At 45.6% G+C, this 13,513-nt stretch overlaps 2 protein-coding genes across 3 annotated transcripts in view; both read left to right on the top strand.

The window, feature by feature from the left end:
* Positions 1-712: 712 nt before the first annotated feature.
* Positions 713-6,210, top strand: commd2 (COMM domain containing 2). The gene is made up of 5 exons (XM_035412122.1): positions 713-904; positions 1,294-1,371; positions 1,564-1,646; positions 2,325-2,498; positions 3,832-6,210. The coding sequence occupies exons 1-5, from the start codon at positions 838-840 to the stop codon at positions 4,027-4,029; spliced, it is 600 nt and encodes a 199-aa protein (XP_035268013.1). The 5' UTR covers positions 713-837; the 3' UTR covers positions 4,030-6,210.
* Positions 6,211-10,886: 4,676 nt separating this feature from the next.
* The window catches only part of wwtr1 (WW domain containing transcription regulator 1), a 48,132-nt gene continuing 45,505 nt past the window's right edge, over positions 10,887-13,513 (top strand). For both annotated transcript variants that reach the window (XM_035414830.1, XM_035414831.1), the window contains exon 1: positions 10,887-11,293. In XM_035414830.1, coding sequence (XP_035270721.1) covers positions 10,887-11,293 — 407 coding nt within the window. The remainder of the gene's footprint in view (positions 11,294-13,513) is intronic.

The following is a 13,513-nucleotide window of genomic DNA, read 5'->3' as shown; positions in this document are numbered from 1 at the left end:
CACTGTTGGGCAGCTGCGGGTCTATCGGACCTTCAATCTCACCCGAGCCTCTCAACCTCGCGGGAATGGAATGTTTCTGCGCACTTACTCGTTCTAATCACGAGACGATAGAAAAACACGCGGAAAGTATTCCTGACATTCGAAAGTTTCAAGTGCATGATAGTGTGCGTTGTTATTTATTTATTTTTTAAACAACGAATACCATACCAAAGATGATGGAATTCCTTTTTGTTCCCTCGTGACTGAATTCTTACTGGAAAGGCCCACAGGTTGTACATCAGAAGGGAACACTAATGTTCAAGTAGGTGTGTAAATCTGTCACAGAGCATAAGAGAAAGCACCTCTTGCATTTTGATACGGCCACTTAGTCTACTTTCCTGGGGATTTATTTCAAACAGGCTGCTGTTTTTTGTCATATTTCTTTGTTAATTTTAAGATGCAATTAGACTTGCGCAACAGGTTGTAATTGTAAGATGACTGATTCATTTATAGACATCACCGCAAAACATTTAATATTGGGAGTTAAGAATCGCCCTCAGCTTGCAAATCACGAAAATGACTGAGCCAATTACACAATTAAAATCAAATTATATTAAATGCGAGAAACAGTTGCTCAGCTAAAGTGTATAACTCGCATTGAGCCACACGATGGTAGTATATCACAGAAAGTCAAGAATCGTGCGGAACCACATTTTGGTAGTTCTTGTTTCAGTCGGATTTTGAGGAAAGACAAAATTATCACGGTCATGTGATTTTTATGGACGCTACAGCTGCTGAATGTCGGGAGACCGTTCCGCAATAATTATTCTTCTTTTTTGATGTTCTTTGCTGAGTAATATGTTGTTAGTATTAACCGATGAGCATAAAGAGCACCTGGGATTTCTGCCCCAGGTGGACTCTGCAGGTAAATACTACCACCTTTAGCTGTGTTACCCCGGTTTTCGTTATGTTTTCAGTTCGGACCTAGCTAGCTCTGATGGCTGTATTTAGCAAGCAAACGGACAGTCACTTGGAATAACGATGACGGCGCTAACACAGTTAGCTAACTTCGTGTTTTAATCGATGAATATAGTTATGATAACGTTGTTGCAAGCCAGTTTGCTGGCTTTCAGCAATGACTTGTTGACGAGCTAGGCAAAAGCCGACCTGCTTAATTGTACTTTAGCTGACTGCACAGTGATGAACTAGTTAGGTAGCCAAGCTAGAGGACGTCACACATGACAACTGGCTTGCCTGCTAATAAGATTTTAGTTTTAATTATTGAAGGAAATAATCGGTGTTCCTTGTTTACAGTGGTGGGGGAATTCGGACGAATAGCGGTGGAATTTATGAAGAAAGGCTCGAACCCTAAAATCTACGAGGGGGCAGCGAGTGAGTAATTGTCTTTACTATCCATCGATTAACGTTTTCGTCCCTTGTTGTAATATTACTTTTTTGCTTATTATGTATTTGTTTTACATAATAAAGTAACTGATTCAACTGAGGCAGTGGCTTGTTTCCTTTGAGTCATTCTGGAAGTCAATTTGGCAAAATACCGAAGGCCTTGTGGTATTTTTATTGCAGGAAAGTTAAACGTGCCAGTTGAAACGGTTCAGCACGGTGTGGAGGGTCTGATGTACCTCCTCACGGAGAGCTCCAAACTCATGGTGAGTCGGTTCGCTGTCTCCACGTCGGCTGGGCTCGCATTCTCACACGTCAAACATAGTCTAAAATACCGTCTGCACAGGATCAGAAGCCTGGGAACATCTCCTAATAAAACCCAGGTTTCTTGCACAGTTGTGGTTCAATTCGGTTTAATTTCAAACAGTTCAGGGAATCAGATTATATGTAATTAATAGGAAAATCCCAATGAAACGATATGCATACTCCATAGTTAATGAATCGAACTTCAGTCACTTGACTATCGATTGAGATGAACTGGAATTGCCCCCCCCCCCCCAACCTTGATTGTAAAGAATTGTCATGAAGTCCAAATGGACAGGAAGGCTGCAGGATCTTCTGGATGCTGGTAGATTTTGTCACTTAACTTGCTTCGTTTAAGTCTGTGATCAGCTAAAGGGTCCCCACACGCCTTGTTTCCAGAGCCTATATAGGTTGAAAGTAAACCACAGAAACGGACAGACTCTGCTGCTCTCCAGGGTGCGAGTTTGACAGCCGAGCAGTTAGCGTGTGTGTGTTTGTGTGTGCGTGATGGGTGTGTGTGTGTGTGTGGGGGGGGAGGTGGGTGGGGGGTCGGGGGGGGTTACAGCGTCCCGGTTCTGATCTTCGGGGTGGTCGCATGGTCACAGCGTCCCGGTTCTGATCTCCGTGGCCGTTCCCTCCAGATCTCTGAGGTGGACTTCCAGGACTCGGTGCTGGTGCTGGGCTTCACCGAGGAGCTGAACGACCTGCTGCTCCAGCTCTACCTGGACAACCGCAGGGTGATCCGGAACATTCTCCAGGAGCTGGCCCCCTCCCTGCCCCACTACCACAACCTGGAGTGGAGGCTGGACGTGCAGGTATTCACCAATCGACACCCTGAGCCGAACCAGAGGAGGATGGGTTTCCCCCTTGAGCCTGGTTCCTTCCGAGGTCTCTTCCCATCTGCCACAGGGAGTTTTTCCTCGCCACTGCTGCCTTAGGCTTGCTCCTGTCGGGGTTTAGGTCAGGATTGTCTGTAAAGCGTATTGTGACAACTGCTGTAAAATACGCTACACAAATAAAATTTGATGATTTTGATTGGTACGCAGCGGGGGAAAAATCCATTTATTTAAAATGGAGGATTTCCTTATTTCAAGCAGTGGAGAGTCGTGTTCCCGCAGGGCCGATCCCTTTCTGGTTTTTGTGCCAACTTCTGCTCTCAGTTGTTTGACCCCTGACCCCGCTCGTATTTGCGATGTAAACATTTTCGCTGCGTTTTACGGATAAGTTCACAAATGAAGCTGAAGACTATCGTTGTGTCTTTTTCTGTATGAAATACATTACTGTTTCCTAGTCTGTTTGAATTGGCGTCGGCTTATACAGGTTATTAGCTGGCTGAGTCAGGGTAATCGGTGGAAACAGATACCGTTGGAAACAGAAGCTGATACAGCCTCCAGTAAATGGGCTCTCCTGCTCTGGTTTACTGAGACACTGACCCGAATGCAGTCGTTGCCTTGCCCTTGTGTTCTCTGGCAAATTTATAGGACATTGATTGCCCTTTGATGGGAGGATTTGCATTGCGGCTTTTGACTTCAGTCTGTCCTGCAGCAGGATTGGTAGACTGCGCAGTGTTCTGCCTCAGTTCCTCTGGTCATGTGACGCCTTGCTGACAGGAAAACAAATTCTCGTAATTCTGAAGCCTCGATGCCACAGCGTGTAGGAAATGTAACGGACAGTAATGAGCACTTCCTGTCGACAAATGACCCCCCATGACTCAGGCCTGAAACTCGTTCTTTCATAGCACCCGTAGTAGTCTGTTTCATTCATAGTAGGGTGTTTACAGGAAGGCGTTCTTCAAAATGTGTTCCTTAACCCTTTAAGGTGTGAGATCACAAATGTGTGACTAGAATGTTTTTAACTGGATGTAACAATCACTACTGGTTGTAGTGAAAGCGATGGATGGATCATTGAAAGCGATGGAGTTCTAGAGCAGGACTTAGAATGTTGAAATGTTGAATGCGGGTGACCTCACAATGCCTCCCCCTATGTGACCTCACAATCCCTTCCCGTGTGTGACCTCACAGTGCCTCCCCCAGTGTGACCTCACAATGACGCCTCATGTGACCTCACAATGCCTTTTTCCCCCAGTGTGACCTCACAATGCCTCCAACCCCCCCCCCCCCCCCCCCCCCCCCAATGTGTACCTTGCAGCTGGCCAGCCGCGCCCTGCGGCAGCAGGTGAAGCCGGTGGTGACCCTGAAGCTGCACCTGGAGACGGAGGGGACGCAGAGCGCGCGCGTGCTGCAGACGGACCCCGCCACCCTGCTGCACGTCATCCGGGAGCTGGAGCGCGCGCTGGCCGAGGTCAAGACCAACCACTGCCGCAGGATCCTGCGCAACATCAAGTAGCGCCGCGCGGCTAACGGCTAACGGCTACTGCCCCGCGTCAGGGACGGGAGGAGGCGGGGAGAACGGGCAGCTTTCACTTAATCTGAACACCGAGGCACTTCAGACGACACCACTCTACTGCTCTTAGCGAAAGAAATGCATTAAACTGTTTTTTTTTTGTTTGTTGTTTTTTTGTGTTTTTTTGTGTTTTTTTTTTGGCTATGGGTCAGAAGAATCGTACATTGCGTAGCCGAACTGGACATCGCCTGCCTTTTTTATTCCGGTCGAAAGGCAGTTATTGCCGGTTCCTTAGTTAACGTGGCGAAGATGGCCGTCACAAGCCACGCCTGTTTCCAGGAAAAGGACACAGGATTGTGCAGCCTGGTCTTTAAAATGACGTGTTGGGTTGAGCGTTCATTTGGGCTTTTGTTCCATTACCTTGAAACGGTTGTCCTGTCTCTGCACTGCCACTAAACTGAGTGAGATGATGATGATGATGATTAGGATGATAATGATGATGTCACTCGTAGTGAGTGTGATGATTGGCTAAAGGTTAGTTGCGCTTCAAAAACACTTTAGGTACCCTGCAAACTTTGTGTACATGTACGTAAAACCACAATGGAAGGCACCCGTGGAACACATACTCTCATTAAAGTTGGGTGAGCCCATTCCAGGAAGTAAAAGCGATGCTTTCAGCAGTCCGAGACAGGAAGGAAACAGAAGTACAGGAGAAAGACATAACCGGTTCTGATCATGTGACATCTAATCTGTTAGTATTATTGGGCATCTAATGTGAGTTTGAGGTTGTGCTGTCAAATGAACCTGGCAAATGCCGTCATGCATGTGGTGTCATTGCCACTGTCGCTGGTTGCCATCGCAGGGTAGAACTCCCCAGATCGGATCGCTTTGCGAATGGCAGGTCGTAACTGCAGCAAAATTAATTATTACAAGAGTCGTGAGGATCTTCTCCGCACCTGTGATGCCCCAATAACTGGCGGCTTCATTCAGGTGAAGAGTTATGAACTTTAGCCTGTGGTTTTGAAGCCGATGCTTCAAATAATCGTTAAATTTGAAGCGGCTTTCTGGTATATTTCGGGTGCCTTTCCAGCGCTTCAGTGTGTACAAATCTGTGTTGTGTGAAAGGGTGCAGTTTTGTTAACTCCTTGTTTGGATGAGACGGTGTTCTATCTGGAGTTCTACTGCACCATGGTAATGTGTCACAGAGGTGCAACCTAATTAGTCTTATAGCCTTTATAAAATGTACTGCTCATACGACTTATGAATTGATTTCATATGCGTGTCTGCTGTTTGTGCTCTGTGTAAAGCTGGGTTTTTGTGATGTGCAGAGAACTTTAACGTGGGGGCATCTGTTTGCTCCTGTAAATTTAGTGCAGATTTTCCTTAGAGGGACACTGATCCCAAATTCCACATTGTGGTATTTTGATTCCTTCGTTTTTTGAGCGATTATGCTTTAAAGGACTAGTTTGTTTTAACTGGTGTTTTTGATTGCTTTGTTGGCAGACGGATCAATGTACCATCAGAAAAAGTGTATTTTTAGCCGCAAATAGTTGAAGGACTTTGTGGGACCAATTGTGAATAGATGGGAAAGGAAGGGGGTGATGGTGGAGGGGGTGCACTACCAGAAAATTGTTCTGTATTGTAAGTCATTTCTTCATTGGCTGTTGGCTGTTGAAGCTGGAAGATGTCCCTTGCCCACGAGCCTGAGGATTCCAGCCACAGCCAATCAGAGACGGAGTTCTGCACATGCTCAGATACCAGGGTTCCGCACCCTGTGAATGCATTGTTTGTAATGTGTCACAGTTCAACATCATTGCCTTTTTGATTTTTTTTAAATTCTTTTTTTAAATTTTTTTTTAATGTATGCATGCCTTGCAGTAAGAGATGTTATGTTATTGGATTTTAGATTATTACATAGCTAAAACCGTTAGCATAGCTATTTTCTTATTGCTTTACCTGAATGAAAAATCAGATGCTTGAATTTTACATCTATAAGTTTTTATAAAGTGAGATCTCATAATATATGTTTTGTTGTCTGGTTTGTTGGAAGAAAAAAAGTTGTTTCTGGATGTCATTTATTGAATTTGCTATAACCAGTTTCTCCTAATGCATAGTCTCCATTATGATACATTGCTTAATTCTTCTCTCAAGGCATATGCAGATATAAAAGTGTTTGTCCTTTAATATCAGTTGAAAATAATTTGTCTTGTAAGGTATTATTTAATTACTTAAGTAGAGTGTGAAATTATCTTCTCACAGTCGGAGTTTACATGCTGTGTTTTCTTTCAAGTAGATACTGTGAGACGCCTGTTCTTTCATATTTTGACCGTAAGGGGGCAGCACTCTCGTTTCCACAATTTCTGTCTTGTCTGCTAAAATTCCTGGGCTGGGTGTGCATTGCTGAAGTTCAAGGTACCCACGGCATCTTTTCACTCCACTGTGAGTTCTCAGACAGCCTTTGAAGACTAAACTGATCAGTAAATTAGTGTCGACGTTATGCATTAAATATTAGCCGTACTGTGTTGTTTCAAGCAGAAAGTCAACAAATCCTCCGTCTTGGTGCGCTGTGTTCAGACCTGGCCTGTTCCTTCAAAGGGTTTTGTGATGTACTATTTTTAATCCATCCTCAAGCTGTGTGAAATATTTACTTGGTGAAGGTAATAATTAAACCTTTTGGTGCGTTTCACGCGCTGGTGCGGCAGACTGTTACTTATCGGTGTTTATTCTTTAGTTTCACTTGCTTTTAAATATTATTGCCGTCCTACTCCTTACCCGCCACGGTGAAATGAAACCCGTGCGTTTGGATAAGAGGTCAACGGCACAAAGCCTTAAACATCTGTAAGGGAAATTAGGGGTGAATGTGCTTACGGGGGCAAAATCACGTGCCAGCCACCTGCGGACCGGGCCGTGCTGGGGGAGGGCGGCGGCGTCGGCGGCAAAACCGTCGTGTAGATCCGTTTGAGTCCAGATTCACACTGGAGTGTCGTGTTATCCTGTCGGTGTGTGGTCAGCCCGTCTGACACAGGTGCATCCTGGGACGTAATCCGGGGCCTGGCGCAGTTCCCGGGCCGGCGTCGGCGCGCGCTAACAGTACCCATTGTGCTCGGCCGGCTCGCAACGACAACGCGCAGTCCACGAATGTTTCCCCCGCTGCTAAATATAGCCGCTGGAGCGAGGATAAAACGCATTAGAAACAAACGGTCTCAGAAAAATGTCGTTTTAAAAAGCTGCTTAGATTTCACGACGACTGCAACTTTTTTGTGTGGTTATTTTCCCTTGATAATCTGGAAAGGGGAGGTTTTTGGTGGATAATAGAAACCAAATTTGTGTTATTTCATTACATTTACATTACATTACAGGCATTTAGCAGTCGCTCTTATCCAGAGCGACTTACACAACTTTTTACATTGTATCCATTTATACAGCTGGATATATACTGAAGCAATTTCGGTGAAGTACCTTGAAGGGTACAACGAGTGTCCTACCTACCCGGGAATCGAACCTGCGACCTTTTGGTTATAAGCCCAGTTCCTTACCCACTGTGCGACACTTGGAAGCATAAAGCCGTATTGTACGCTTGTAGCTCACTGCTATTATGCCCATTATTAATTACTTCTGGTTGATTTAGTGCAGAAGCAGTAAAATCTCCGTGGTTATTCCTGTTTTCATCGTTATAAGGTGCGGCTTTGACGGACAAGCGCTGGAAGTAAAAGCAGAATCCTGCCAAGCCTGTTTATAATCCTTTCTGTAAAGTGCAACTGATTTCTGCACACGATCTGACAGTCAACCCACGCGTGCATGTATGTGCTTGTGTGCGAATGCGGGGGTGTACGCATGCGTGCGTTCGTGTGTGCGTATGCATTTGTGTACATGTCTGTGTTGGTATGTGTGTATGTTGGTGTGTGCGTGTGTATTTCTGTACATGTCTGCGTTGGTGTGTGTGTATTTGTGTACATGTATATGTTGGTGTGCATGCGTGTGTGTGCCTGTGTCTGGATGGTAAGGAGTATGTCTCTAATAATGGGGTGGGGTGAATGAAAGCACAGTCACAGGGGTTCGGGGCTATGAGGGGTGACATTGGGGGGCTTGTAACAATGCGCGGGGGGGGGGGGGGGGGGGGGGGGGGGGGGGGGGGGGGGGGGGGGGGGGGGGGTGCTGCTTGGTGACAGTGGGGGCTTGTGGCAGGAAGGGGAGGAGTCTCTGGTGACGGATGGGTCTCTCTGACAGCCTTCAGCTGGACCGGGGTCAACTGTTCCCAGAGACAGTTGGACATCGTCGTGGAGCCTCGCTCGGTGAAGTAGCTGTGTTTGTGTGTGTGTGTGTGTGTGTGTGTGTGTGCACGCACGTGCGCGTTATGTGTGTCCTGTAAACTGAGACCACGAACCCGCCTCCTCCATGTATGAAGCTGTACATGGGCCTCCTTTCAGCAAGAACACGTCCCAACTCATAAATTCAGTAGCACCTCAGTCATTTCAATAGCACCTAAAGGTGACAGGTTTGATTCCCAGGTAGGACACTGCCGTTGTACCCTTGAGCAAGGTACTTAACCTGCATTGCTTCAGTATCTATATCCAGCTGTATAAATGGATGTAATATAAATGATATGTAAAAGTCGTGTAAGTCGCTCTGAATAAGAGCGTCTGCTAAATGCCTGTAATGTAATGGTCAGCACCTCCTTGATTTTTTTTACAAGGGACAGCTACACTGTCTCTGTAGCCTTTCGGTCCCCCATGTTCCCACTCATAGGTGCCATGGAAACCATCTTTGGCTTCAACTCTGTTTCCCATTGGACTGGATTCAACCGGCAGCCACCTTTAGATTTGATTTGCGGAGAAATGCAAATATTAATTTTTTTTTTACTGTCACTGTTGCTGATTGTTGAATTTTCTTAATTTGCATTTTTGTAGGAAATACATTTGCATTTATTTGCAACTCACAGTTAAGGGTTGAGTGTTGATTGACTCCAGGCATTTAGGTGATTGTTTTTACCTTTAATTTAACCAGCTTTCTCAACAGTTTTTTTTTTTTTTGCCATGATAATCTGGGGAATCAATGTGTTGGCCAATCAGGGTGTGGGGAGGGGAAACCAATGTTGTGGGAGTTTGGCCAGGAGATCAGGGGAAACCCACATTCCTTCAAAAAACCAAAAACAAACAAAAAAAAAAAAAACTGTCATGGGATCTTGACCAAAGTGAGTCAGGACCCTGGTTTAATGGGAAATCATTTTTAAATAATTGTGCTGTCCTGCATTCCTGTATTCTACAGTGTGGCTTCACCGTGGGTTGAACGATTAATTAACATACAGCTGCTGATGAATCACCCGGCCAAAAAAAAAAAAAGAAGAAGAAGAAAAAATTCCACAACAGTCGTTACATAAATCAGAATTAAAGCAGTTAAACGTAGAAAAACAACAATTTTATTGTACAATACTGTACAAGTTTGAGTTTGGTTTGAGCAATACAGCACACACTAATGTGGCTCATCTTTGCACTAAGCGCAAAAGACTTGATATTAGCTAGATTATGTCCAATGAGCTCACCTGTAAATGACAGCCACAGTGTGATACAGAATGTATCATTTTTGACCTTTGACCCTTGACCCCACATCTGTACCTATCACCTTCTTCACACAAAGAGTGACCTTTAACCTGCTGTGTCCTTGGTCCACCCAACACCAATTAAAGAGGAAGATAGCGCATGAACAGATATGAACAATCAGTAAAGGGGTTTAATCTATTAATGATAGTCTTCTCTTGAGCACATTGAACCCGTGAATATAAACATTTTCTCCAAAACACTTGTATGCTGTTTTAAACCATGGTTTACCACCCTGAATTAACCCTAAATTAAAACCACTACACTCAGTATTTACAGTGATCTGCAAAATGACATTTAGTTGAAACCAAAATTGGCATCTATGCATGCTCGAAAAACAAGCCACTTACTTTCATATACATGGTCTTACAAAAAAATTAACATAGCATAAATTACGAAAATCAAAATCGACAAAATCTGCATGGGAATTACCATCTGAAGGAAGCATCAAGCCCGCTTTTAAGACAATAGTAGCAAAGCCAATAAAAAGTCACCATGACTTCTTACACAGCTGTAATTGTTAATCTAAATTGGAGGAAGACCGGAGCACCGCCGACAAATCTACAGTCAAATTAAGATGTCAACACTGAAACGTTACGGAATTAGAACGCTTCACTCGGCAGAAAGTATGTTTCTTGGGACTAATAACTTGTGCTGTACAGGAGTTCTCAAGCTTCTAGCCACGAAATAGCTCAAGCTAAATCAGTTTACGTTGAACGAACATGGTAGCGCATTCTTCTCACAGTGGTGGTGATTTACAATGATAATTTAAAACATAGTTTACAGGTCTTTGTGCCATTTAGGTCCTTAATGTTTAAAAAGTTTTCAATCTTTTGAACGGCTACGCTAAAAAACAAAAACAAAAAAAAAAAAACAACAACAAGTAGGCTACCTCCGGTCTAACGCGTCATGAATAATTAATGAGCGAGTGCTGACACGGTCGGTGCAGAAAAGTTGAGTTTACAAACTTCAGGACTGCGAAGGGATCAGTGTCAGTAGGTCTAGAAGACGCGCCGACTTATTGAAGAAAGTTTGAACTTTCAATCAACTATTCCCATGAAGGGAAGACGTATGGTGTTTCTGTATTTTCAATAATAATTGAAGAACAGAATAGTACTTAGGCTATAATCGCGAAGTAGCCCACAGGAAAAAAAAGGGCACAGGACGTTTTGGAAGTGGAGGTTGGCGTTTTTGATCAGCTTCGTACCTTTTTTGGGGGGTCTTCAAATTTTCTCAACATTTTCTCAACCTTTTCCAAACAAGAAAATGAGTAACAACCAGCTACAGCCTATGCCCGGACAGCAAGTTATTCACGTCGCGCAGGACCTCGACACCGATCTCGAGGCGTTGTTTAATTCGGTCATGAGCCCAAAACCGAGTTCTTGGAGGAACAAACTTCTCCCGGAGTCATTTTTCAAAGAGCCAGATTCGGGATCGCATTCCCGACAGTCGAGCACGGACTCCGGGAGCCACCCGCCCAGGCTAACCGTGCAACACGTCCGGTCGCATTCCTCTCCCGCTTCGCTGCAGCTTGGAACCGGAGCCAATGTGGCTCCAAGCCCGGCTCACCACGCGCATCTCCGGCAACAGTCTTTCGACGTCGTCGAGGACTTGCCTCTACCTCCGGGATGGGAGATGGCGTTTACTTCCACGGGCCAGAGATACTTTCTAAAGTAAGTGATTCGAAGGGGGGAAAAGTTTCTGTTGACTTGGTTCACCACTTTATAAACACAGCGGATTCACAGCACGCTGTTTTGGTACGAAGGGATTATGTCCTGTTAGGTAAAATTTGAAGTCACACCAGTATCAGTGGCTGATATGTACATATTACAAGTTGTGGAGTAGCCTGTAAACTGTAAACGAGCGGAATTGAAATATGCGCTCCAATCTCGGCTGCGCATAAACCATCAGACCAACTGACAGCTGAGTCCTGTAAATAGTACTGCAGCTAAGCATTGCATTGATTTGAAAAAACTTGACGTTTATATTATTAAAACATTATAGGAAATTTCACATATTCACAGGCAACATTTTGTTTTGTTGCACTGTCTAAACACCGCCGGATGGTTTGACCCAAAATCCTCACCGTGATAAAAGTAGCCTAATGTTACAAAGTACTTTTAATTTTTTTTTTTAAATGCAAGCCAGATTCAGCTCGCGCTTGATTTATTATTCCAAACTGGGGTAACTTCAGCGAGTCGATTCAGAGAACAATGGCCTTCGAACGGAGCCTGATAGACGAGCGACCCCTTCGAGCGGTATGAACTCTGATGGAGTGCGCCGTTATTGTGGCTGTGTTGGACCCCTGTCAGCCAAAATCCATTGTCCAAAATACCCCTTATTCTCCACTTTAATCCCCTACGCTCCACCATCTCACATCCCGCTACGCGTAAGAACCGTATCAGTGTGTGTGTGTGTGTGTGTGTGTGTGTGTGTGTGTGTGTGTTTTGACTCGTTTTCTGTACACTTTGGTTAACCTGTGGATTGGTATCTCTTACTGCTGCCATGCTGAGGTAATTGAAAGTTCACCTCGAGGTGGTTTGCATAAATGACTTCTTGGATGCTTAGCGCCCCTAAGAAGTTCCTTCGTTTGTTAAGATTCAAAGAGGCCAAATAATAATTCTTATTGAGCCGTGACGTTTCTAAATACACTGAGCTCTGCACGGAGTAGCCCCAGCATTAGAGAAGTATTTCTAAGCTTTGGTACCATTTTATGACTTTTCCCTCTGTTTACTGGTATTTCCATCAGCGAACTAGCCAATCAGGGGCCCTGAAACTGCGTTGTCATAATGCCTTTGGCTGTAAAGCAGGGCTGGGCTCCCAGGCAGGCGATGACTGGTGGCGGAAGTGAACAGGTGCTAAATCTCAAGGTGCTCTGACAGGAAGTGGGTGATGATGCAAGCAAGGGTGTGACCTCACAGCTCGTTTCCGTGGCGATAAGCTCATGCACCTACATGCTTCTCCCCCACCCCCCCCCCTCACCGTGATAAGCAGGCAGGTAGGTGTCCCAGCCAGGCCGGGCCAGTGTCTTGCGCATATTCCCAGCGTTAGTTTCGTAGACGGCTTTAGCGCGGACGGCCGGGTTGACTGGCCCTCTTTTGAGGAACGAGATCGTTGGGCAGATTTCGGGAACGGGGCCCCTGGGGCCCCTCAGGAATGATCCGGTTTGAGGTGAGATGTGAACGAGACCGCGCTCACCTCCACTGGCCGGCGTTCGTTTGGGGCCCCGTGGTCGTTGTGCGTTTTGGGTAGGATCACCCCCCCCCACCCCCCCACCCCGCGCACACCCCAGGCAACAGTGGGCGTCCGCGCCTCTCTCCTGGGACGACTCGCATCCGCATGAATGGAATGGTAACGGTTACTGCTACCGCCTCCTGTTTTGGGTTTTTATCAGCTCAGGTCTGCATACGCACCCGCAGAGGCAGCACAGCCCTTTGGTACACTGCAGAGATGTGTCCGCCTGGCCCCCTCACTCAAAATGGTCCGGCTTCCTCCTGTGAATCCACAGGCCTTACGTTACAAACGCTGCTGTTGATCAGAGGTGAAAATTAATAGGGACAGAAGTATGGGACGGAGTGTGGCACAGTGGGTAAGGAACTGCGCTTGTAACCGAAAGGTCGTAGGTTCGATTCCCGGGTAAGGACACTGCCGTTGTACCCTTGAGCAAGGTACTTAACCTGCATTGCTTCAGTATATATCCAGCTGTATAAATGGATACAATGTAAATGCTGTGTAAAAGTTGTGTAAGTCGCTCTGGATAAGAGCGTCTGCTAAATGCCTGTAATGTAATGTAATGTAATGAGCCAATGCCTTTTGTGACACGGACAGTCGCCGGGAGTCTTTCGGCCAATCGCGAAACGCTATGCTAATTAGACGGCGTGTTCCACGGTCCT

Source organism: Anguilla anguilla, chromosome 4 (genome assembly GCF_013347855.1).
Source record: "Anguilla anguilla isolate fAngAng1 chromosome 4, fAngAng1.pri, whole genome shotgun sequence".
In the NCBI taxonomy this organism is placed as follows: domain Eukaryota; kingdom Metazoa; phylum Chordata; class Actinopteri; order Anguilliformes; family Anguillidae; genus Anguilla; species Anguilla anguilla.
The sequence above is the reverse complement of the archived record's forward strand: the minus strand, read 5'-3'. Positions and strand labels throughout refer to the sequence as shown.